General features: G+C 39.6%; 1 protein-coding gene across 6 annotated transcripts; it reads left to right on the top strand.

Moving 5' to 3' along the window:
• The first annotated feature begins 1,967 nt into the window (after positions 1-1,967).
• LOC126641147 (Y+L amino acid transporter 2-like) lies at positions 1,968-24,009 on the top strand. Of its 6 annotated transcripts, none has more exons than XM_050317555.1 (11): positions 1,968-2,235; positions 3,112-3,153; positions 8,845-9,362; positions 12,138-12,263; positions 15,380-15,524; positions 16,411-16,534; positions 17,274-17,377; positions 17,686-17,782; positions 19,105-19,254; positions 21,016-21,199; positions 21,911-24,009. In XM_050317555.1, the coding sequence occupies exons 3-11, from the start codon at positions 8,861-8,863 to the stop codon at positions 22,000-22,002; spliced, it is 1,524 nt and encodes a 507-aa protein (XP_050173512.1). In that variant the 5' UTR covers positions 1,968-2,235; positions 3,112-3,153; positions 8,845-8,860; the 3' UTR covers positions 22,003-24,009. The 6 variants fall into 6 exon arrangements, with proteins under 6 accessions (XP_050173512.1, XP_050173520.1, XP_050173537.1 ...); XM_050317580.1 differs by lacking the exon at positions 1,968-2,235 and adding an exon at positions 2,328-2,382; XM_050317563.1 differs by lacking the exon at positions 3,112-3,153.
• Positions 24,010-25,753: the final 1,744 nt, after the last annotated feature.

Raw genomic sequence — 25,753 nt, 5'->3', positions numbered from 1 at the left:
ATGGGGAAAGGGAGTTGGAAGTCGTGTACCTGATACACACAGAATGTGTGGAGATAGATGTATGAGTCAACATGAGCCAAAGTCTGAGGCTTCTGTTGTTTTACAGTTGTTTTAAGAGTATTTTGTACACTCTTCACTTCTTCATAGCAATTCCTAACAGTTTTTCAGCTTTTTCACTCAGGGGAAAATGCTGCTGATGTTTCAGACTGACAATACAAGCTTTTCTCTGAGTCACAACAGCTTTTTGAAAGCCTTTCAAAATATGCATGTAGAAATGCCTTTTTTACAGGTACAAGGGGACAAATAGAAGCATAGGACCGCACATATTATTTTGCATTTGTTAGTACTAGATTTCATTTGCCACTTTAGCACCTAGTCACTCAGTAGTGGCTGATCCTCATGTTCTGCTCCCATACCTGGAGTTAACATGGTTGGTAGAAGTTTCTTGGCATGGTCTGTGAGCTATGTTCTGTCCCGCATCAACTTCATGGTAAAGTAAGTAAAGATCTGATTTTACCAAGATTACTTTTGTTGGTCATACAGACTCTTGCAGCTAATGGTGTTAGGCAGTGTGTTTTCAATCGGGGTTAAGCATAAGTGCATCTGTTGTAGATGAGGACTGCAGGAGCTGGTGGTGGCTGAGCGCTAAGGCAGAGGTAAGGAACTGGGGAAAGCAGAGGACTTAGCAGAGGTGCAGCTGAGTTGTTTGCTGCAGCTGGGCAATGGTAAGAATGAAGAGGGATCTGGAAATAATTTTAAGTAGTCTTGCTTCCAAGACTTGTGCAGAGTATGAAAAGCCTTCCTGAGAATGTAATGGAAGTGTGGGCAAGAAACCAGGAAGTGTCACAGGTTTATTCAGGCAAGCATACCTCACTTTGTTGTTCCATAAGCAAGTGTGTGTGTATATGTAACTATAACACACAGAAGAATTGCTATGAGCAGTAATTTGGTACAGGAGAAGCCTCACTTCAAAAGTTCTTGTTAAATCCTGCAAGACTATAAAAATCAATAAACTTGTTACAAAGGCAGTCACATTCACTTCTTTGCGTTATCCATCCTGCTTACTTAAAATGCAAGATTAAGTGTAATCTTCCTTGGCAAAGGAACTAGATTTTGTGTTCACAGAAGACATGTGCAAGAAAAAAGTGGTTTTCACACAGTGCATGCTTTATGATTGCTCAATGTTGATTTACGTTCTGTTCCTGTAAATCTGTGGCTAATGTCCAGTAGGATGTATCCACAAGGGTCACACCAATAGTAATATGGGATGCATTCATGCAGAAAATGTTGTTTTTCAGGCAGCTTCTACAGAATTAAAGGGCTGAGGCTGCTTCAGGAGGGAGATACCTGGACAATATAAAGGTGGTATGATAACAGAGTCCCTCAGCATAATGCACAATCAGAAAACAAGTTTGCTGCCCGAAATCAGAAAGAGGACAAACTCAAGTTCAAATTTCAGAGTGAAAGTAATTATGCATTCTAGAAAATATGCTTTCTGGGGTTTAGGCTGTAGTTTGTTAACACTGCTCTGGCAAAAAAAAATTTAAGATGAGAGGGGCCCAAATTAAGGAACATGGCACTCAGCCCCTCTGTTCTTCCAGGAAAGAACAACATTCCTGCAAAACAATCCTGTTGCCAAAATGTTTCTTGCTATAATGTATGTAACCACAGACTTGCAGGCAGCTGGAGTTGTGCAATCTTTTCTGGCAGACTTAAAGAGCTCCCATCTTTCATAGATACAGCAGATTGAAAGCTGTTTATTCAAAATATTTGCCATACACCTGCTTTGAATAGGGTTTTAAGAAAGCACAGCCATTTCTGTGTAAACATTAACCGTATACCTGTCTTGGTCTGTCACAAAAAGCATGTTTGTACAAGATGTTACTTTAAAAGGAAGAAACAGGAGGAGCACTGGCTTATGATAGAAAGATTTGTGTTGTTTTTATTACTCCTTTGGGTCACCATGGGTTGCAGAATGGAACGTGCAATATGATGCAATGCTCCTGCTTGTTTTCTTGTTGGACTGCTGAGGCTCCTAGAAGAGACCTCTGTGCTTGAATTCAATTATTTCACTTTCCTGTATGAATTAGTGATCCGCTCTGCTGAAGTCCTGTTTTCTGGTACCTCAACCCCAGCAACTTAAGACTTTTCACCTGCCTTCCAGATGCCCTTTGGCATTTGAGTGCAAATATTTTGCCTTACTACTGTGTTCTTCACGGAAAACAAAAATCCCAGGTTAGTGCTCTTGCATTCATTAACTTTTTGCTCTGCCCAGAAGACTTTGTTTCCGTAGATATTGTGCCGTATACCGTACTGGCTTTGCAAACGTATGTCATAGACCAGGCAACGTACTCTTTCGGAAGACAAAGCTGAATACGTTGGGTAATTTCTTTCCTTGCTTTATCTTAGATACTTTTAAAGCTTAATTAATTAAATGAGATCTTAATACCGGATCAGCCTATTTTGTGTCTTGTGCATCATGTCATAAATTATTACAAAAGCCACAGATCTATAATTCTGAAGTTACAATAAATAATTGAGTTGATAAGTATTTAACTGCATAGATTAAACTTAAAGAAAATATATTATAAAAAAGAACAAACTAAAAAACAGAAAAATGTTAGGTTGTTTGAAATGAAATAATACCTATGATTTTCATTAAAGTACACTCTTTGCTAGTCTTCTCTCTGAAAGTCTTTCTGATTTGGCAAGTTGTTATACCAGAATAAACGTAGTGTTCATAAAAGTCTCACTGTGACTTTCTAAATCAACAAGAAAGAATTAGACAGCATTTGTTTCACATTAACATCTGGCAAAGTGTTGTGCTTGGTTTCAGTGACATGTAGATGAAGGACTTTATTTTCCCAACCTTCCTTTTGTCTTATTCTATCACAACGTCCTAAGGAATAGAGAGCAGCAGCTGTCTGCTTCTGCCTGCTACTGACCTCAGCTGAGGCTGTTTGGAGAAAACACATTACAAGAGAGTCTTTCTTGAAAGCCCTCACTGATTTTAGTATTCATGCTACTGTAATAAAAATAGCAGCTAGAGCGTGTTAACTTACCCATCCTGGTCAAACAGACGTGTTTATTTAGAGCACTGTTCTCTTACAGCAGTCTTCTGCTAAGGGAAGCAAGCATATCACCTACTCTCTGGTAAGCTGCTGCCTTCTCTTTTTAATACCTTTCGTAGATTCGGGCTACAGTAGCTTCTCTCTCAGATATCCTCTGTGATTTCCTTTGGGGTGGGAAGGGTGTGCTGGGGGTAGAGCAAGTCCCTCCTATGGGAAAACCAGTCTATGCATTTGGAGCATGTGAAGCAATAATTCATTAAATATTTTTATAAACATAAAATTTGAAAACCAAAAGGAAATGTACTTGTTTCCTACTGAGTGGGATATGTTTTCTTCAGATGAGATCAAAGTGGACTTCTTCTTCTTGTTGTTTGGGGGGGGGGTTATTACTATTTCTAAGAGTATTTTATAATGTTTCCTCATAATACATAATCTTGTTTTGTTTGCTTTCCTCTCTCATTGGAAAATGTTCAACAGTATCATCTGCCATGAATACTCCCTTTAAGACCTGCTGAAGCTCATGCTCAAAAATAGTATTTTGAAGTTTGGTCTACATATTTTTGGTCATGTTGAAAACTGCTAGGTCATCTGATTTTGTGTTCCAGTAGTTATTAATATAAACTTATATGGTTGGGGTTTTTTTTAATATTTGGTCACTCTGCTACAGGCAGGAAAAAATTGCCCAGAATGTACTTTGAGAAAATAAGAAATTGTTCATGACTTTTAAAATCCTTTCTATACATATATTGATTTAGAATACAAACATAATTAAAATGTGCTAGATTTTAATTTTAAATGTTTTCTTAATGTCACTAATTTTCTGAATGAAAATAGAAAATATTGGGTGCCTGTCAGTTTTCTTACATGGCTTAACTTTGCCTGGTTCATTGATGGCATCATTATTGAGAAATTAGGTGGAGGTAGACAAAAATCACCAAAAGAAAAGGCCATGAAATTAAGGATAAATTTGATGTCTAGCATGTTCCAACATCTTTCATAAGAGATGACTTTCTAAAATGCCTCAGCTTCCAAGACAATCTACTGAAGGCAGCAATATTGGATCTCTGAAAGACTCATTGATTTACTAATATTTCTTGAATGAAAAGCTGAGAATTTTAAAATATTCTAGCAAACAGGGGCACCTCAGTCCCTCTGGAAGTCTATAGAGCAGTTCATAAGACTGCTTCATAAGTCTGTAAGTTCCTATGAGAGTTCATAAGCACCTCCATAACCCCTGACCAAGCCTTGCTGAATCATTTGGCCAAGGTTAATTATCCCCTTAAGAAGGAGGCAATCATTCATGAGGCTGAAGGCTCCTGAAGAATGGGAATTGTCTGACAAAATCCTGCCCTGCCAAACCGGCCCTGCAGTAACTTATGGAATAACTGTCTTTGATTTCAGCCCTGGTTTTCAGCTACTATCAAACTGTCCCTTCTTCCTTCACTTTTCAGTGTGACTTTTCGCAGTGGCTCGACTAAGAAATGACGTATTGAGGATTAGTTGTATGTGGTGTTATTGTTTTCTTTAAGCTCTCAGGTGTCAATCTACAAGTTCCTTTCTGTTGCTCTTTGGGAGGTAAACAAATGCAAAAGATTCAGGGCCATTAGGTCTGCCTGTACTCTCAAGGCATTGTGCTTTCTCTGAGAGGAAAATTTCCCTCCATTTGTTGAGGGAGCCCCTAAAGAAAAACACGACCTGCAGGAAAACAGGGTTCTACAGTTCTGCAATAGAGATCAGTTGCTGACACAAAGCAGAGGCAAGTGTTTGCAGCTGTTTCATTTAGCCTGCTGTGGCCTCTGAGCCACATTGGCACGTTGATGCCTGCCTGAGTCTCAGATTTCCAGAGAGCAGTAGCTCTTACTGCTTGTCACAGTCCATGGGGACCAAGAGGGTAGGGACCTTCCTTCATGTCAAAAAGGTTTTATGCCTTGCTCTTCAGCCTTCATACTCAAAAGCTACTAAAATACCTGTACTTATATTTCTTATGCCACAGTTTTATTATCGCAGTAGGGTTAGCCCTTAAACACTCAAACATGTTAAAGCAGAAGGAAAAGGACATCAGGTTTTTTATTAGTGCATAAATTAAATCTTTTTGTTCTCAGGAAGCTCCTCTGAATGATAGCAGATTCATAGTAAGGATTTGTTATCTATTATAATACAGGATTTAACAACTGAAAATGGCCATCCCCCTGTAAGAAGTCAACTTGTTACAGCTCTGATTGTTGTCCCCAGCAAATTAGCTCTCCCAGACTGTAGTTTTTACTGGCTTTCACTTAGATCATGTGCATCCTTACAAGGTGACCTATGAATGGCCAAATGATAGAGAAGAGCTATTGAAGCATTCTGGAACAGCTGGGCTTCTCAGCTTAAGCTTTTTGGCACCAATGAGAGACAGAAGCAACAGTGGTTAAGGAAAGACTGAATGTGGCACTTGGAGCCATGGTCTAGTTGACCATGGTGTCCGCTCATAGATTGGATTCGATGGTCCCAGAGGTCTTTTCCAAGCAAATGGATTCTGTGAATTGAATTTATTCTGTGATGATCCCAGAAAGGGGAGATTGGTGGCACGAGGATGAAGTGACAGTGATGACAGTAGGGCAGGATTACAGGCCAGGTTTAGTAGGACCAAAATAGCAGAAGCTATAAATGAGATAAAAGAGTGAGACTATGGCAACAGACATTGGGCATATCCTCAAATTGTTTTCATTGCTTCCTGGATGTAGCAGCACATTTGACAAAAAATTATTCTTCTTTTGCTATTATACAAGAAGATCTGTACAGGAGACCATTTCCTGTATTCTCCTAATTTTCTTGACAGCATGAGGACTTTGCAGAGCCTTAGCCTAGGACTGAAGTCATGACTTCATGGTAGACCTAGCCTATCATGAAGACTTGTCCTAGGCTAGCATGAGTCTTGCCTCAGTCAGACACATCTCATTTAATTACTGAAGACATTGTCCTAAATAAAGAAATCAATAACAGCTGCAACATTGTGATGCCACTGAATGAAATCAGTGTACTGTCAAAGCTAATGGGAATACTGTTGGGGGCGGGGGAGAAGGAAGGGACAGAGAGAGGCTATTTAAAATATTTTGTTCTAAAATTGCTACTTTCAGACTTTCAACTGATATAAATTGGGATAGCTTAATTAAAATGAAGCCACAGATTTTGGTTATGGAAACTGAATCTCTTATCCTTTGATTCTCAGGCTATACCTATTTGTGGACTTGGTTCAGGGTATGTTTAAAGGTTTTGCTAATGTGACATCTCTCAAAGTACAGAATTTTTAAATTGTTTCATCCACAGTCACTTATTTATAAAAATATTTTCCTACACAGCTCTAGTTATGCATTTTTAGCAATCTGAAATAGTCTTTTGTTAGCACAAGAGATATGAGGAAAATACACAAAACATTGTGTTACTTAAGAAAATAATTTCATCTTTACCTTTGTGCTGTTATGAAAGCTACAGATCATATTAGTGCTACTAGGCTTTAGTAGCATTGCCAGTTTAAGTGCTCAAATTCCCTTTAGCTACCAGGACTAGACCTTAAAGTTCAGTTTGATACCACATACACAAGTTACCTGTACTAGTGACAACCTACCAGTTACTTATGTTTCCTTTTTTACAGGAAAATAACTTTATCTTATTTATTAGTGAGACTTCATTTCAGGAAGATTGATATTCATTGTTTTTGATCACTACTTGCATAGCTACACATTCACATCACCTGGGGAACAACTGTATTTTAAATTCTCACAGTGTTGAACTGTACCCACTTAAATATTTGTACATTTTGGCTCACAGGCAGAGCTTACATTTAATTTATTTTTTTAAAATTCTACAATCAAATCCTAGATCAGGCATAAAAAGCACAAGATGATTTTAAACTAGCTCTGCTGACAAAGAAGTATTAATACAGAGCTCTGCCCAGATTTCTAGCATGCTGCTGTCCTGATGAGCTCTCTAGACAGCTGCCCTCACAGGAGGGTTTTCTGCCAACATTTCACATACACATGGAGACTAGGTACTGACACAGAGGTTCTGGAAGTATTGGCTCGTATTTCGGGGCAGCAGTGTGACTTTTTCCTCCTTTATGTCACGCACAAGGAAACTGGGAATGCTTACCAGGAATTTTAAGGGAGATACATGGCTGGTGTTTTTGATGCTTGAAATTCCTCCCTGCAAACCAGGATGATGTTTTTTATTCATAGAAGGACAAAGTAAGAGCAGTCACCTCTGTGTGAGAGAAGGAGGTCAGGAAAAACATGGGAGATTCAAGCAGTCATGCTTGAACAATTATGGCAAGAGTTAATATTTAACTTTATTCCAGTGTTCCCACAGTGTTCCTGCAGTTAGGAAAAGTGCCAATCAGATGAGAAAAGCATTTAATCTTTAAAGAGAGTTTGGTAACTTTTAATATTTAATACTTATCAGGCCTCATTTGTTATTTGATCATTTAGGAAAGCGAGTTGCATCAAAAAAGCTGGGAAAGAACATAGAATTATGAAATATTCAGGGCTGCTAAAACAGACATACCTTACAAAGGAAAGCAAACCTTTCAGGAAGTTTGGGGAGGGCAGGTTGTTTTAAACTGGCCATTGACCCACACTTTAAAAACATAAATTTGTGAATCAAATGTAATGTATAAATGTAATGTTTCAGCATTTGTAATCAAATGTTTTTTGCCAGTGTAGCATGAATGAGCTTTGTTCTATTCAGAGAACTTGGCTTTAGGTCATAGGAGTTTGAGAAAGTTTTCTTTAGAAGTGTTTCAGAGTGTGTGTGGAGGTAGGAAGGGAATGAGAAATAAATTTCTTTTGAGACAGGCACAAAAAATTAGCCATTGTTCTAAGCATTATTACAAGTCAGCAGGACACAAGAATTGAGACAGTCACTGGAGTCCTGGCATCCTCATCCCCAAGGAACTCAGACCCAAGCAGTGCAATGTGTGCATAAGGCCAATTATCAGTGCATTTATGCAATAAGGTCGTTTATCCCAGCTCCCAGCATACTTGGATCTTGCCCTGTGAGCACTCGGAGTGGGATGTTTTTACCATCATGTTTTGTTGGACTCTCTTATACAGAAGTGTTCCAGGGACAGGGTGTTCAAAACTCAATCCATGTGCATGCTAGTGGCTTCTACTGAGAAGTCAAGTGAGGTTAATAACTAAACAAGCTACATTATTCACTGCAGCAGCAATCTCATCTCTAGGAGCAGCTAAAACTCTTCTCTTTATGTTCATATTAACATTTACCTTGTGACATTAGAGGTTTTGAATATCTTTTTCTGTCTTTTCTCTTGTGTTCCTCAGCAGATAGTTTTCAAGTGGATGTGATTTGATGAAACAAATAATAATGAAATAAGGTTCTTTCTGGGGTAAGAGTAAAATTTAGGAAGAGGTATTCCTGTGGAGGACACTCCAGCTGTATTAGAACATGTTCCCAGGAGTACAGTGTCTCCTTCTTCCCTGAAATATCTTCAATAACATAATGTAATATTACAATTCAAGACAAATAATAAAAGTGAACTGAGAGTTAACAAAAGCTTCAGGATCTGTAATCAAGGACAGTGGGCTCAAATTTATCCATTAAAAAGGTATGGAACAGTGAAAGTTAAGAAGATTCACCAATTTGTGTGTTCCTGAACTGCAAGATAAAAGCAGGCAAAATAGTTGGTCTTTGTACTGTTTATTCCTTGTATGCTAATTATCTTATCCATGTCTCTGATGTCGTGTGCATTACAGAAGGTGTTCTCTCCTCTTGCTTTCAGGTAATGTGACTTGAAGATGCCGGCCCCCTGGCAAACGTGCTGCAATAAAAAATCCGGAACTAAGAATGGAAAAACTGAAATGGACAATATGGCAGAGACGACTGAAAAAATGCAGATGAAAAAAGAAATCACATTACTAAATGGAGTTTCTTTAATTGTAGGGAATATGATTGGCTCTGGGATATTTGTATCACCCAGAGGTGTTTTAATGTACAGTGCTTCCTATGGACTCTCGCTGGTCATCTGGGCGCTTGGTGGGTTGTTTTCGCTGTTTGGAGCTTTGTGTTACGTTGAACTGGGAACATCCATTGTGAAGTCTGGAGGCAGTTATGCCTACATCCTGGAAGCATTTGGTGCCGTTGTGGCCTTCATCAGACTCTGGTCTTCCTTGCTAATTATCGAACCAACAACTCAGGCAGTGATAGCAATCACATTTGCAAACTATATCGTTCAACCAATTTTTCCTCACTGTGAGCCGCCATATGATGCAGTCAGGTTGATTGCAGCTGCATGTATATGTAAGTAAAGTTGTGATTGTTGGAAGTTAAGAGCTATAATTGTAGGTGCCCAGAGATGTTTTTCTGAATTTCTGTTTCTTTGCCTTCTGTGAAAAATAATTATTACCTCTCTAAAACATGTTGTAAGGAACTAATAATCTTTTATTCAGATATATTGTATTTGGGGCTGGGATTACTAGAGGGGAGAGGAGAATTACAACAATATGGCTGGGGGAAATTATGGCTGCTGATTAAAGGTAGATGTATCTCCATGGTTCACTGACCTAATTGGCAGCCCACATTTGGTCCATGCTTTCTCTCTCCTGTTTCTTGCAAATCACAAAAAATGAACATTCATATGGAATTACAAATACTCTGCCTAACACAGTGTTGTCTGTAGAGAAGTTGTGTAGTGTAATCAGACACTCCACAAGCTCCACTCCATTTTGTCTAGACTGTATGTCTTGGGTGAGCACAGAGATAAGTAAATGCATCCTCCAGTAAATAGACTGTACTCAAATTCTGTTCTTATAAACACTGATATGTCAAGCTAGGGTGTGTGTTCCTTTGAAGCTGTGCTGTAGCTTGAGCTTTTAAAAATGGTTTGAAATTGTACAGCTCAACAAAACTTCCAAAAAAGTATTTTTAATTTAAGATAATATAATGTATACTGACAATTTTGAAAAGGTGTTTTCTCTGTAGCCCTGACTCACCAGTGTGGTGCACAGGAAGTTCACCTCTGAAAAAGGCTCCATGGTATTGAGACCATCGTGACCACTCAGCAGTCTAAAGAGCAACTAACCCTGTTCCAAATTACTTTATCAGCTGAAATTCTCCACTTGCACAGGAAAGCAGTTATTTATTAGATCAGAATGTCTTTCCTCAGTGTTCTATGTGCTCCTCATGAAACCCTAACACTTAAGAATAGTCTTCAAATGTTGATATTTCTCAAGGCTTCACTTTTCTTAGTTATTCTTACTGTAGCCTTCATGTGAATCAACTGTGTGCTCTCTGGTACCTCTGGTTTCTGAGCTGACTTATGTGTGTTCAGATTCCTCAGGTGATCATGAATCTGATCTTCTCTAACAGTGGGAGGGACTTTGCTCCTATTGACTAAATGCTTAAAGAGCTCGATTAAAGGTTGCTTTCCTAAAATTCAGGGTCCTGACTTAACTCTTCACCTGACACATATCCCTCAGGACTGCAAACTCCACCAATGCATGATCACTGCAGCCCAGGCTGCCTCCGATCTTGATGTTCCCAATTAGCTCACTATCACTGGTGACCATCACTTCCAGTATCACATCCCCCCTGGTAGGGCTGTCTGTTACCTGGCTTAGGATGTTATCCTCCATGAATTCCAGGAGCCTCCAGAATTGCCTACAGCTCACATTGGTGCTTGCCCGGCAGATGTTGGGGTAGTTGAAGTCCCCCAGCAGGACAAGAGCCTGGGAGCACAATGCCTCCTGTAGCTGGAGCAAGAAGGCTTCATGATAGCCTCCCCTTGATGGTGGTCTGTAGCAGACACCAGCCACAAGGAACCTTTTATATTAAGTTTTTTTATTACCAGAATAAAGACAAAAAACTTTGTGATATAAAGGATATAAAGAAATTTTACCTTTTGTATGTGTCACATTAAAAGGGGCAGAAAAGAATAATTTTCTGTCCAACCTGTCTTAATTTATTTTTTGTCTATCAGCATCTCCCCCAGTAGATCAAAGGATTTAATGTCCAAAACAGTCTGTTAGGTTTCTCCTATGAGTTATTTCGCTGTTGACAAAACCATCAGCACCTAAAACTGGACTCTCTCTAACAGTTCATGAAATAACACGTTTATTAATACAAATTTGTGACAATTTATGGAGTTCACTGTGTCTGGAATAGGGTCTAACTGCAAAAATTAGACAAACTGTACAGTAATAATAATAAAAGCATAGGCACACACGCTAAAGCAAAAGCAGCTTACAAAGAAGTAAAACAACTTACATTGAATACTAATGCTGCAAAACCTGAGCAGAAACTCTAAAGCAAAAGCCACTCACAAACTTAAAGCAGAAACTAAAAATACTATGAAGCAGAAAGTAAGTCTAGTTATTTAGAAGCAAGTAATTAGCATGCATAAGATACATCTCACCTTCCAGGTGTCCCCAGAAGTGGAAGGAGAAAGGGTAACTTGTCAGTTAGGTCTGCAGAGTTGATGGATTTTCTCCCCCATTTTTGCTTAGGTCCAATCTCTTTTTATACCTTTTTTCTTTAGGCAGTTTGAGTGGCTGTAGTCAATAAACTAATTTTGCGGTGATAGACAGATGACATAGCCTCAAGGGTAATTTTCCTGTGTTTCCCTCTGGCAGGATGCTTTCTGAAAAAAGGCCTGCTATCTCCATATCACTCCTTTCTTAGTTTAATTCTCTTACCAGTTTCTGTGAATGTCTCCCCAGGTGCTGGGGTTTTCCAGGAAGCCATCAGGAGGCTTTTTTCTCCTTTTGTGTGACCTTTCTATCACCTTACAGCATGTGAGCGACTCTGTGGAAGTAGCAAGAATTAGTCCTAAAATTCAAAAACCAATGTGTTTTGTCTTACCTACTGTCGTAAAAACAGAATCCTTCAGAAAACTATTGTGTAAATCTTAAACCAGGTATTTCATCTTAACAAATCTAGGTGGTCGTGAAGGGGTGAAATTTGAGTCAATTTTACTCCTTGAAAGTGGGGTGGCGTCTAGAAGGATGGATTTAAAATATAACTTCAATGATGTAAAACATCCAGTACTCCTTTCATGCATATTCTTTTTCTCTGCAGGTTCCTTAACATTTATTAATTGTGTTAATGTGAAGTGGGGAACCCGTGTGCAAGATGTTTTCACATATGCAAAAGTTATGGCTCTTATCTTGGTGATATCTGTTGGCCTTTACAAAATTGGTAAAGGTAAGAATAATTTTCACTTACTTGAATTCTGTGAAATGAACCATATATGAGTTTCAAAATCCAGGCAGGGAAATCAGACTTCTTAAGACTTACATATGGAGCCTTGTTTATTCTGGGAAAAAAAAAGTCTGCCATAGGAAGATCATAAGATTTTTATGGCTTGTTAAGCAATAGGGTGTTAGTTATTCTTCTATCCATTGACAGCCAAGTCCTGTGTTGCTTGGTCTGAAGAGCAAACAGCAACTGCTAACTAGCTTAAAGACAGCCTCAGTGTCTCATGCATGGCTACCTATCCTATGACAGGACAGCACAACAGAATTTGCATTGCTCCTCACACCTGTCCCCACCACCACACTCCCCCAGCCCCCACGCACAGCCCTGCCCCAGAGCACCCTGCCAGGGGAGAGGACCAGGGAGGGGGAAATCACTGGTGGGATTTGTGGGAGGGCATGGTTGTTCAGGAAGGGAGAAGACTGTAACAGTGCAGTTCTGTGAATCACTGTGGTATTGTGTTAATGTAAGGCATCACAGGACAGATGAGCCACCTCCTATCTGCAGTAACTGGACTGAACTGAACACACTGAAAAGCTGGAGAGTAGTTTATTCTGGTAATACATGTGATCTTTGTATATGACAATAGATCTGATCTTATTAATTTGGGCCTGTGCTACAGTGAAGTCTCTTCGAATTCTAGCTCTGCTGCTTAGGTTACTAAGGTTTCTTCATTTTAATTTCCTTTGAAATTCTTAAATTGTATCTTTATGCTGTTGAAATAAAGATGGTTTCCCCTTCTCAGTTTAGGAAATATCTTTTTCTCCTGCTAAACCAGCTTATATACCTAATGAGCATGCTTGCTTTTCCATGTTGGCTGGCTTTTCTTGGCTGCAGTTGTATCAGCTGTTCCACTGTAAAGTTATGCCAGACTTGAAGAAAGCTTTTCTGTTTAGTCATTATCTGTGCATCCCAGTTGTCACTGGTTGGTTCAAGTCTAAAGAAACCTGGAAACTGAACCCAGTCCTAAGGGCAGGAACATCAAAATGAGAACAAACATTGCTTAAGGGCCACAGTTGCATGGAGGAGTAGTTCCCCTCATAAAACTGCTGCAGTTTTACAAATCTGTGAGTCTGTGATGTCACCTCTGTATCAGCTTTGCCACTGCTCTCAAATCGCCTCCTTCAAAATTCCCAACCTGCTGTGGTGTGCTTTTTGGCTCAGGGACTGTTCCCTCTGATCCCACATCCATATAGCCCCCTTTGTTTCATCTGCATGGCTTTGAGGGGTCAGGGAGGGTAAAAGTGGAAAGGAAACATGATTGTGAGGAACACAAAATGCTGAGAGCTTTTAGGGGCAGTAAAGGTCTCATCTCTGATTTGTTTAAGCAGAACTGAGCACTTAGACACAGGAAGAATGGGGAGGAGGAATGATGTAGACTTCTGGAGGAAGCTGTGATTAGGTCAATGACTCTTTTAAACTCAGCAACTGTTTTAATGATGTTTTAGCCCTGCTGTATTCCTTCTTTCTGAAGTGCTTGGATACACATCTTAGGCTAAAAGACTCTTAATGTATCTAATTTTCAATATCAGCTGTCTTTGAAAAAAAAAAAAAGAAAAAGAAACCAAACTTTTCTTGAGTGTGTGTACATCTCATAACTTCCCTTCTTTGGTTCAAACAGTCTCCTGGTAGTGACTGCTTCAAGGACTGACTTGCCAGAGGATGAAGTGCTTTAATTTTACAACAAAGGCCTTACTTTCTTTCCTATTTGAGTTTTCAACATGTTTCTGTCTTCCTTAATACTTAACCCACTTCCATTTGCATTAGGTAGTTGACTTTCCTTCTGTAAACTGAGTAAGGCCTTTCTTCCCCTTTTCAGAATGGCAGTGAAGGCTCACACAGTTTCATTAACATTTCATCTATTTTGCAGCATTCTGCAGGTTGTCACCTCAACTGATTGTGCTAAATTAGAGGGTAACTTTGATGGGAAAGATATTTTAAGTCTCATCTCTCATTTTGAGGAACATCTTTGCTGGGTAGAGTATCCCACTGAGAACCATGCTTCCAGGAGGTCCCACTCCAGTGGCCACTAACTCATCTGGTGAAAACAAAAGTACAAGTATTAGCAAGAAATGTGAGACAGATTCAGGAACTGAAATTGGGTTTCCCAAGTACCTCTGCCTGGCTGACAGGGTACTGCATGCCCTCAGTACGGTTCCCTCCTTCAGTAGACTTGTCAGTAATGCCATGAGATGAAGACGCTGTGAATTCTGGTAGAATTACATAAGTCATCCAAATAACAAACATGGGAAAATCTGTTCTACTCTCTCCCTGTACAAGTGTACTTCTCTGAATATCTGACAGAAATTCTCCTGTTTGTCAATTAAAAATGTAAGCTGTGCACTTTTAGATATAGTAATAAAACCTGGATGCAGTGGGGTTTTATTTCCTTTTGGTTAGCTGGGTCTTTCAGTGTATCACAGAATCACAGAATATGCTAAGTTGGAAGGGTCCCACAATAATCATTGAGTCCAGCTCCTGGCCCTGCACAGGACAGCCCCAAGAGCCACACCATGTGCCTGAGAGTATCATCCAAATGCTTCTTGAATTCTTTCAGGCTTGGTGCTTTGACCACTTTCCTGGGGAGCCTGTTCCACTGCCCAACTACCCTCTGGGTGAAGAACTTTTTTCTAATATCCAACCTAAACCTCTTCTGACACAACTTCAGGCCATTCCCTTGGATCCTGTTGCTGGTCACCACAGAGAAGAGATCAGTGCCTGTCCCTCCTCCTCCCCTTATGAGGAAGTTTTAACTGCAATGAGGTCTCCCCTCAGTCTCCTCCAGGCTGAACAGACCAAGTGACCTCAGCTGCTCCTCCTACAGCTTCCCCTCAAGGCCCTTCACCATCTTTGTTGCCCTCCTATGGATACTCTCTCTAATGGCTTAGTATCTTTCTTCTATCGCGGTGCCCAAAACTGCAGATAGTATTCACAGTGAAGCTGCCCCAGTGCAGAGCAGAGCAGGACAATCCCCTCCTTTGACAGGCTGGTGATGCTTTGCCTGATGCACTCTAAGTCATAATCCTTGAAACGTAACAGGCAATTGGCGCCTGCCGTTTGTACAGGGGAAACAGAAAACCTGAGAGCTCCGTTCGAGGGCTCAGCAACCAACCCAGGGATGATCGCCCTGGCTCTCTACTCTGCCCTCTTCTCCTACTCAGGATGGGACACACTCAACTACGTCACTGAGGAAATGCAGAACCCCGAGAGGTAAACACATGCTTTTGCTCTGAATCTCTGACAGGTGATGGCGGGGCAAGCCACTCTGTATTTGTTTCTGATTGGAAATTAGTCAAACTATCTTCTCTGCAAAATCTGTGTTCTTTTCAAACAAAGGAATGGGAACTCTTTTGATTATTGTGCTCGGTCATCAGTTGTATCACACTAATAAATCACTTGCCTGCAGATATTTTACACCATACACTTCACACTAGAATTTATAAAGGGGGAGAACAAATCCCTGTTAAAAGCAGGGAAAAGCAGGGGTCCATATAGCCCTCTAAAATTCCCTACTTCTTTTCAGTTAGACAGAACAATTATTTTTCCAGGACTGGTTTTGCCACCAGTAAAGTGAGACTGTGTCAGGTTTATGACTTCTGTAAAGTAATCTTCAGCACTACTGTTTATGGGCAAATACCATCTCCTCCCCTCTGTAGGGAAGTCAGCCCTGTGGGCACTGTGTGTGTCACCTACTCAAGCTGATATAGTCCACCTGGTCTTGAGACATGCATGACTTGTAAGTCAGGAAAAAATGCCACAGTCAAGAAAATATCTAAGTGTGAATTTAAGTTTCATTGTTTAGATGCTCTCTTAAATTGCTTACTATAAAAGACAGTATAATAAATTTACATGTATGAATGTACATTTTCTTTTTCTCTAAAACTTGTGACAGACCCACAAGCAACAAACTAAGCTGCTTATGGAATTGTTCCACACATGGCTGCACGTTATTTTGTAACCCTGTGATTACAAAATGATGGATTACCAGCTGTGATGGAGGTATCCACTGACAAATGTCTGAATCTGGAAACAATCTTCTATTTAAGTATTTCTTATTTTAAGAATATGAAATAATTTTTCTGTTTTCCTTTTGCAGGAATCTACCTCTTTCTATTGCAATTTCAATGCCTATTGTGGCTATTATTTACTTGTTGACTAATATAGCGTACTACGTAGTGTTGGACATGTCAGCTCTGCTCACAAGCGATGCAGTGGCTGTGGTAAGTTGGGAAAAATAACTAAAACCAAAGACACTGCATAAAAATCTCAGGTAGCATAATTCTTGGCAAACAGTTGAAATAATTCCATGCCGTAGGCTTCTGCTTTGGTTAAAACACCTTTTTTTCCATGTAAGAGTACCAGTATATTAGAAAGTGCATATCAAGAATGCATGCAATAAATCTGCTCTTGAAAAATCCACTTCTATACTCTATAAATCATGCTCTTAACAGTACATCATTAGAAGGATGCTTTTGCCAGGATCAGGCAGAGAAAAGCTATAGAAAGTCTGAGTGGTTGGAGAACCAGGGTTTTTTGTTATCATTCTAATGTGCAGTGTGTGATGTTTAATGCTGCAGACCCACAGCAATATTTTCAACAAAAAAAATGTTCACTGAAATGCTTTTTTAAAACCTTATTAATATTATACAGAAGTAAAATGAAAATTCATGGATTATTACAGTTGGGATTTGTCAGAATAGATTAAAGCCAATACATCTTCTTTTCCCTTATTGATTTGATCTACACTTAGAAATTTTTTTTTAATCTTTTTGTAATATATCTACCATTTTTATTTTGATACTGATCAGCTTTTCCAAATTCTAGTTTCCCAAGTCATTATAGGGTGTCATAAGAAAGCATGGGCTATGACACGACATTTGGGATGGTGTGTTTTCATGAGTTTCTCAGGATTGTCCATATGCTTAATGTAATGGACCTCACCATTGTTTTCTGTTACAGACATTTGGCAATGAAACCCTCAGTCATGCTAAGTGGATAATTCCTATAGCAGTGGCCATGTCTTGCTATAGCGGCTTAAACTCATCAATTATCGCAGCATCTCGGTATGAAATAACAAATTTATTTTAAATAACTGAAAAGGAATAATTTGTTATTGATCTGCATTATTTACTACTGCGTGGTAGAAGTGAGACAGTTAATTTTTGCCACGCCAAGTTGTTTATTTATGATGGAGGGGTTCTTACGGTCCCACATGTCCTCTCATGATCAGCACCATTTGATCAACTAAAGCCACTTGAGATGACAGCAGCAGGTACAGCAGAGTCATGAAAGAATTATTTTTGTTTTGCCAGAAAGCAACAAGCTATTGCTTAGCTCACTGTCTGGTTAAGTTTTCTTATTTGTTTTTTAGGCTTTTTTATGTTGGAGCCAGGGAAGGACACCTCCCTGTCAGCCTGAGCTTGATTCATATAAAGTGCTTCACGCCAGTCCCTGCTCTCCTCTTCAACGTAAGTGACAGCCCAGCCTCGAGCAGGCAGGGTTCAGACCAGGGGTAAAACACCTCACCTCTGCCCGATGTTCTCACAGGCTTCTCCTCTGCTGGACACATCTTCTGCAAATGTCCAAAAGTCTTTGAGGGGGTGGGGATGGTGTTATTTTGCCTGATAGGGGGTTTTGCAGTGGAAAGAGAATTACTTGATTCACATTCATATGCTGTCCAAACAATATTAGTGAGAAGTACAATACCATTACTGAGAAAAAAAAAAAGGCTAAATATGTAATGGTATAGACAGGAGCTGTTTAAGTCATTAAGGCTTTATGTGAGCTTTCAGGGTCACTGGAGGAGAATACAGCAGGAACATCTCCCAGACCCTGCCATAGCCTGATATTCTATGGCTCTAGTTATAACAGAAGTGACAAAGCACCTAAAATTAAATTAAATTAAATCTAGCATTGGATGCCCTTAGCCATATTGACTTTTTCCTGCTGTCACTATACAAATGAGTCTTGTGACACAAAATTGAGGAACCAAAAGTTATAGAACTGGTGCAAATCACTTTCATAAATGATCTATGTATTTAACTGTGTATTTTGTTTGGTGTCTGCCTTTGCCTTGTTTTACATATGATTTATGGTCTCATTTATGGTCCTGTTTAGCATCAAATAATTTACTAGAAGTTATAATCTCATTATTAACACTTTTCTCATAGGGATTCTGTTTGCACTAGCAAAATGAACTATACTTTCTTAATACACCACCATTCATTTTTTCATGTGGAAAGTGGAAGTTTTTTCTGCCCATTTGTTAAAACAGACATTATATTCCCAGTGGCTCAGGTCTTTCCATGCAGGCAGAACAGCACACCTGCTGGCCACAAAATTTACTCGAATGCTCTCAATTTATGTGTGGATTGTGGAAGCCTCCAACGTCAAAACTAAATTAAAAGTTTGCTTTCAAGCTGAAGCCAATCATGACAGCAGAGTAAGCCTCTACATACTGAGAGCTTTTTGGCAACCTTCTCCATACCACAGCAGAATCTGGGGCTCCTCACCTGGCCTTCTTGGGAGAGTTGCCTGCCAGTGCTGAAACATAACTTCACAGACTTGACACCTCTTCAGCCAAATGTGTTGGTCTCACTGCTATGTTTAATGAAGAGATACCAGCATGTTTCACACAGCATATTTGCATATTTCTCAAAGGTTTCAGTACATCCTCCTTGCAAGGACCTGATCTCCTAAGTCCAGATAAATATGTTGGAAACAGGCCAGTTTATAATTTTACTCTCTCTTGATTTTCCCATTAAATATTCTTTGTTTTTATTATCTCTAGGGCTTAATGACTTTGCTTTATCTCCTTGTGGAAGATGTGTTCCTCCTCATTAATTACTACTGCTTCAACTACTGGCTCTTTGTGGGTCTGTCTATTGCAGGACTAATATATTTGAGATATACTCAGCCACATAGACCACGACCTGTTAAAGTAAGTAAACAAGAGAGGAAACAAGCCCTAAAAGCCAGCTAATGCACGTGTTTATGTGATCTTTAATACCACAACCACAACATTACCAGTTATGTCATAGGCTATTTATCAGCCATGGAAATTATTTCAAAATAGAAGATGAAGGAGCAAAACCAATTTGAGTTTCCACAAGAACATCCATTCTGATACTTTTGCTGTTATATTTACCATTTCCTTTTTTTTCATTCAAACTTATAAATAATTTTATTTCAAAATAAATAAGAAATAAATAAATGTCTGATGTTCTTAGCCCATTCTGGAAGAATAGCAGACCTCAGTAGAGCTAGTGATGGAGGCTCCAGCAAGGTTAACACTCTGATCAAATTTACATCATTTAACAAACTCAGTAAAATCCCTCCAAAGCCCATAAATGTCCACAATTCTCATGCAGAAGTTCTAAAGCTCACATAGAAGTTCAAAAGCTTAATTAGTCAAATACATTTTGATTGTTTCCTCCCACTGCATAGTGGTCATAGACAGCAAAATGCAAGTTTAATGACTGACTTGGAAAAGCATTTAACTATCAGTTACAAGAGGGAGACTGCACAGAAACAGTCTAGAACTTGTTTCTAGTTTTAATCCAATGATTGTCCAGGAGGCAATTCCTATTCTGAAATGTAGCAACTTACATTTTTAACCTTTATAAGCAAAAAGAAGTAATTATACCAGTGAATTCTCAGAAGCTTCAGCTGGTATTCAAATGTCAACTCCTGGACTCTTGAGAAGGTTCACTACCCCAGACAGTGAAAAAAAAATTTAATGAAAAATACATTCATGAAGAGGTTATTGCAACTTTCATAGAATCATAGGGAATGTTAAGGGTTGAAAAGGACCTTGAAGATCATCTAGTCCCAACAACATCTACCATGGGCAGGTGCACCCCCCACTAGACCAGGTTGCTCAAGGGCTTATCAAACCTGGCTTTGAACACTGGGGTTGGGTCATCCACAACCTTGCTGGGCCATCTGTACCAGTGTCTCACCACCCTTTCAGTAAAGAATTTCTTCCTGATATCTAGACTAAAGTTCCCCACTTTCATTTGGTACCCATTTGTACCCATTACTCCTTGTTCTATCGCTGCAGTTGCTGACAAAGTGTCCCTCTCCAGCTTCCCTGTAGGCCCCCTTCACATACTGGAAGGTTGCTATTAGGTTTCCACTCAACCTTCTCTTCTCCAGGCTGAACAGCCCCAACTTTCTCAGCCTGTCTTCGTAGGGAAGGTGCTCCAGTTCTCTTACTAACTTCATGGCCCAACTTTCCTTATTTGTGGTATAATATTTGTTAAATGCCCACACAAAATGGTTGTAGATCAGTCCATGAGTTCTATAGCACCAAAATGGTCATTGAAAGTCTAGCTGAGTTAGTTCCAAATCAAAATTACACTTAGAATTTTGCAACTGAAATTAGAGGGAGAACTACCCATTACTGCTCAGTTTGAAAGCACTGCTTTCAAAGGTTGACCTTTTACTAATTGAAAGGAACTGAGCTTGTGCAGGCCTGAAAAAAATAAAATGGTCAGATTCTCAGGTGTGGTATAAGAGGTTCTCAGCAGTGCTCTTCTGTGCTAGCTCACAGAAGCTAGCAAGTTGTGCTGACTGTAAGCAGTCAAAATAGTCAGTACATACTTTTATTATTGGCATGTCTAACTTTAATCTGCAAAGCTTGGCACTTTTGCAATAGAGTATTTATTTGCATCTTTTAATTTTTTTTTTGTCTCCACAGCTTAGCCTCTTCTTCCCTATAGTATACTGTTTATGTTCCCTTTTCCTGGTCTTAGTTCCTCTCTACAGTGACACAATCAATTCCCTTATTGGTGTTGGTATTGCCCTCTCAGGCATTCCTGCATATTATGTGGGAGTCTACCTGCCAGTTGAAAAACGACCTAAATGGCTACAGTGGCTCTCTGGTAAGCAAGCTCACCTTATCCTAGTCACTGTGACAAAACCTTGGTCAGAAGAATGAAAGAATAATTTTTCCTGAAGTCCTTTTTCTTCATAAAGTTTTGCTATGCTTTTGTATGCGGCATGTCATCTGCTTCATCACATGGTCTTGAAAACAAAACCATGCATACTTGTACAAATTGGCTCAATGTGCAGATGTTATATGGTCATCTGATATCTGTGGTGTTGAGCCATTTCAATATGTTGGTTCAATAAAAGCCATGTAGGATTGTGAATACTAAATGAGTGCTTTTTAATACCCTGGAAGGAAGACATACCAGGACACTGTTGCTTCCCTTTCTATCCAAGGAATGGAACATCCAAGTCAGAGGAGTCCATACATTTTCATAAACAATTACATAATTAATTTTTGACCTGAAGGGTAGTTGCCACTCCTCAAATTCAGGCAGTCTTGAAAAGCAAAACTTAATGTTTTTATTCACTTTGAATTCAGCTATCAATCTGACAATTCCATAAAAATGTTGATGAAAGCCTGATTAAACAAGACTTTCAGTTTAATTATTGAACTTTTTTATTTATCTATAACATTATTAATTCAGTTGATTAAGGTGTTTTAAGATTTTCCTAATATCAGTGTAATGCTTTCAAATCCTCAAAATCTGTTTATTTGTCTGAGATATATTATAACTTTGTCTCATTCATTTTTGCTATTGCAGCTACAACAACAAAGTATTTTCAGATGCTCTTCTACTGTGCTCTGTCAGACCTGGACATTGATGTGGAACCTACAGCAGCTAAGAGTAAATAGAGTTGCCTTGACATGGAGAGTTGGGCCCTGACATCTCCTATCTGGAGCAATTTTTATCATCTGAAGTTCTCCCCATGTGTTTGGTCATACTAAAGCACTAATCACTGTCCTGTGCATTAGTTTGGTGTCATTTAAGTTTTGCTTGTTAGCAAATTAGACTAATTCAGTCTTCTGAAATGGAAAAAGTAATAACTGTTGTTAAAAAAAAAAAAAAAGCCATCAGCCTTGCAACCGAGACCACAAAAACAGATGCTCCAGCTCAAATATGGTTTGTTGATATGCAGTATCATTCATAATCCTTGTTGGCAAGTCATAGTTCCTTTCTGTATTTATATTTGAATGTAACCTACATTGTTTCTAGTTTGAATTTCATCATTCCTCTTCAATTAACCCCAATTAAGGTAGTTTAATCTCATACAAGTCCCTGTAACTTCTAGAATTACCGTGTTTTGTTGTTGTCTGCTCAGAGAAAGAGCAATCGTTGCTACTTAAACCTCTCTTCATTCCCATCCCACACTGTAAAGTCACTTGCAGTATTGTAATTTCATGCATCTCCAACATCGTGTTTGCTGATAGGGCTCCTATGAAATCTTGTATTTGCATTTCAATGCCATCTGCAGTGGCAGCTTCCTTTCGGCAAGGTTTTCTTTCGCTACAAAGCACAAACAATGAAAATGCAATTAATTAAGGTAAACATGAAGATATTAGAGATGCATGTTTTGCTTTTTGGAAGCCACTGTTTTCGAGCACTAAAATCAGTTAGGTGTCACACCCACAAAACAGAAAGAGAAAAGAAGACCTGGGTTGTAGCTGCAGCTCAGAATATGCCCATGTACTCTTCACACACAGCTCATGTCTCTGTCACAGTATAGCACCACTGTGATCCCGCTCTACAGCTGTACGGAAACATTGCGTTTCACTCCATCTCTTACAAAGCCCTGGTTAGTGACAGAGCTGCAGTCCCAGACTGCATCAGGGCACAGAAACAATACAAACCCTACAATTTGGTACAAATCTAAATGTAACAGTCTTGCCTCCACGGAATTCAAAGTCACGCGTGATGCTGAGCCATGCGTCACACCAAGACACCTGAGGTGATGTCTCAGGTGCGAACAGATAGCAGCATTACAGGTAGTGTAATAAGGGTACTAAGACCATTTCTTTTGGAAATGGTTGTCTTGTTTGTTGTCTGTTCTTTGCTAAAATCTGGTTTTGTTTGCATCCGTGTATTGTGTGGCTGAGCTAGAGTTCATTTTCCCCATAGCAGCCCTCAGAGTGCTGTACTTTGCATTAGCAGCTAGAAACGTGTTGATAACACACCAGTGTTTTGGCTACTGCTGAGCACAGCACTGTCTCCCCAGCATTCCACCCCACATCAGTAGGCTGGGGGTGGGCAGGATCCTGGCAGTGGACACAGCTACGATAGCTGACCCAGAGTGACCAAAAGGATGTTCCATACCATATGACATCAGCTCAGCTATAAAAGCTAAGAAAAGAAGCAGGAAAGGGGGGGATTAGTTACTTACAAAGTTTGCCTTCCAGAGCAACCGCTATGTGTGCTGAACTCCTGCTTCCCAGGAGGTGGCCAGACATCACTTGCTGATGGGAAGTAGAGAATAAACTTATTTTTCTCCTTCTTTGCTTGTGCACATTTGCTTTAGCAAACTGCTTTATCTCAACCTTCAAGTCATTTTCCATCTTATTTTCTCTCCCCTGTCCAGCTGAGAAGGGGGAGTGATAGAGCAACTTGCTAGGCAGCTGGCATTTAGCCAAGGTCAACCCACCATGGCCTGTTAGCTTTCTGGGTGTGACCCACAAGCCTTCACTTTCTTTCTGAACAGAAGGAAAGCAGTAGTCAGATGCAAGGTTATAAATGTAAATAAAGTTATTGAAATTCTCTATGGACATTGAAATATCAGATATGTTAATGTGTTTGTTGATTTTTCACTTCTTACAAATAATACATGTAAGTTATTGCCAAATATCTAAAGCAAGTAATAGATGTTACAAGTGTTTAACCAAATAAACATTTGAGCCTTGGCAAATGCTATAGTTGTGTGGTTTTAAAGCATAAAAATAGTGCTGTGAAAGAAATTTGCCCTGCCTTACATCTTTCAAGTTGGGTTGCCAGGAGAGCAGTGAGACACTAAAACTCTTATGTTCTCTGTAACACGATAAAATAAGCATTTATGGAAGGAAAAATTTCGAGTTGCTTTCAGATGGGACATATGAGCAATTCAAACACTTTCTTGCTCTAAGAGTTGACACTTTTTTTACATTATTCACAGATGCTTAATTATGCAGAAAGACAATAAACACTTTTACTTTTTCAAAGACAGTCTTAGCACCTAGGCTAAGTATCTCATCGTTACATTATACAGGACATCTAGTTTGCCTACTGACATGCCTGTGGTGGAAGGGACTTGCCTATGGATAACACTGGAAGCCTCTGAAAGATGCAGCCCATCGAGGTGAAGGCTGCACTGCAAAGAATAACAGGAGTTGGCAGGCTGCAGGGACAAGAGACCCTGGCAAATAGCCCATAGGCAGAGCTAGGGAAGGGTCTTTCAGGGGCAAAAGGTGGGGCAATACAGTATTTGGGGGTAATACTAGCTCTTCTTTAGGAATGAGAAAACACACGATTCTTGCAGAATCACTGTTCTTTGAATAAAAACAGGAGATGAGAATTGGTATCAGATTCAATTTCTGTGTCAACAAAGGAAAACAGAAGCTGTTGTTGATAGAGGAAAGACTATGAACCATTGCAAGTCTGAAGATGTCTGGGCTTTGCATGAGCCTGAAGAGCTGTAAGGGCAGTTGTGTGTTCCCTGGATCCAGAGGTAAGGAAATTCCTTCCTACATCGAGTAGGATGAGGACATTGAAATGTGAAGCAACCTGAGAGATGCAAGACCTGACATTGGGACAGGTCGCAGCTCTGTTACAGGATGAAGTGTCTTCAGTGCATGTGAGACTTGAAACTGAAGACATTTCCTAAATACCTTTTATTGAACTTTATGTTCACTGTGTAACTTGAGAAGTATTATTGCACAGTCTTTCAATCTGTAGCCCCTGGTGGTCTAGTGGTTAAGGGCGCGGCGCTGTCACCGCGGAGGCCCGGGTTTGATTCCCGGTCAGGGCCACTCCCGGGCAGATGGAGCTCGTTAGCCCTTAAAGGCAACCCATCTACGTCCTGAGGACCTCGCTGCCACCGTCCAAGCTCGCTTGGCCCCGGCAGATGAACCTTAGGATTAAAGGGTGGGCTCAGTTCCGCGCACACTGTGTCTCACCTAAAAAACCAATGCGCAGGCTGGAAGGTGTAAAGACCTTCCCCAGATCTTCGCTCGCGAAGACTGGCCATTATTATAGTACTAGATTTGTCAAGTCCCCGTTCTGATAAGCTATCAAATTTTGCAAATATTCCCATTTTTTCTGCAGGACTGATTTTTTTACTTATGAGGAGTAGCAGCCAAGCAACTATATGAACTGTATTTTGCAAGTGGCTCAACAGCTCTAAAAAAAGTTAAAAAATAAGTGAATACAGGAAATAAAATGCAAACCTAAATAAGATGGTACACAGTAAGGGGAGAATTAATTTCTTTGTCTTTTACATCAAGAGCCTAGACTATCACCACAAAAAATTGTAAATACTTCTTTAGGAACACATATTTAATGTAATGGATGTCACTAAAAACATGAAAGATGAACTACTGACATGTCTGGCTATTAGCTACCTTAAAGGTCAATATTAGA

Source organism: Myiozetetes cayanensis, unplaced genomic scaffold (assembly GCF_022539395.1).
Source record: "Myiozetetes cayanensis isolate MyiCay16 unplaced genomic scaffold, myiCay2020 scf1, whole genome shotgun sequence".
Lineage (NCBI taxonomy): Eukaryota > Metazoa > Chordata > Aves > Passeriformes > Tyrannidae > Myiozetetes > Myiozetetes cayanensis.
The sequence above is the reverse complement of the archived record's forward strand: the minus strand, read 5'-3'. Positions and strand labels throughout refer to the sequence as shown.

Coding starts and splice junctions, on each gene's coding strand:
- LOC126641147 (XM_050317563.1), top strand. CDS start 8,861: ATGCCGGCCCCCTGGCAAACGTGCTGCAATAAAAAATCCGGAACTAAG. Junction 15,525..16,410: donor GAAATGCAGAACCCCGAGAG/GTAAACACATGC, acceptor TTCCTTTTGCAG/GAATCTACCTCTTTCTATTG. Junction 17,783..19,104: donor TCCCTGCTCTCCTCTTCAAC/GTAAGTGACAGC, acceptor TATTATCTCTAG/GGCTTAATGACTTTGCTTTA.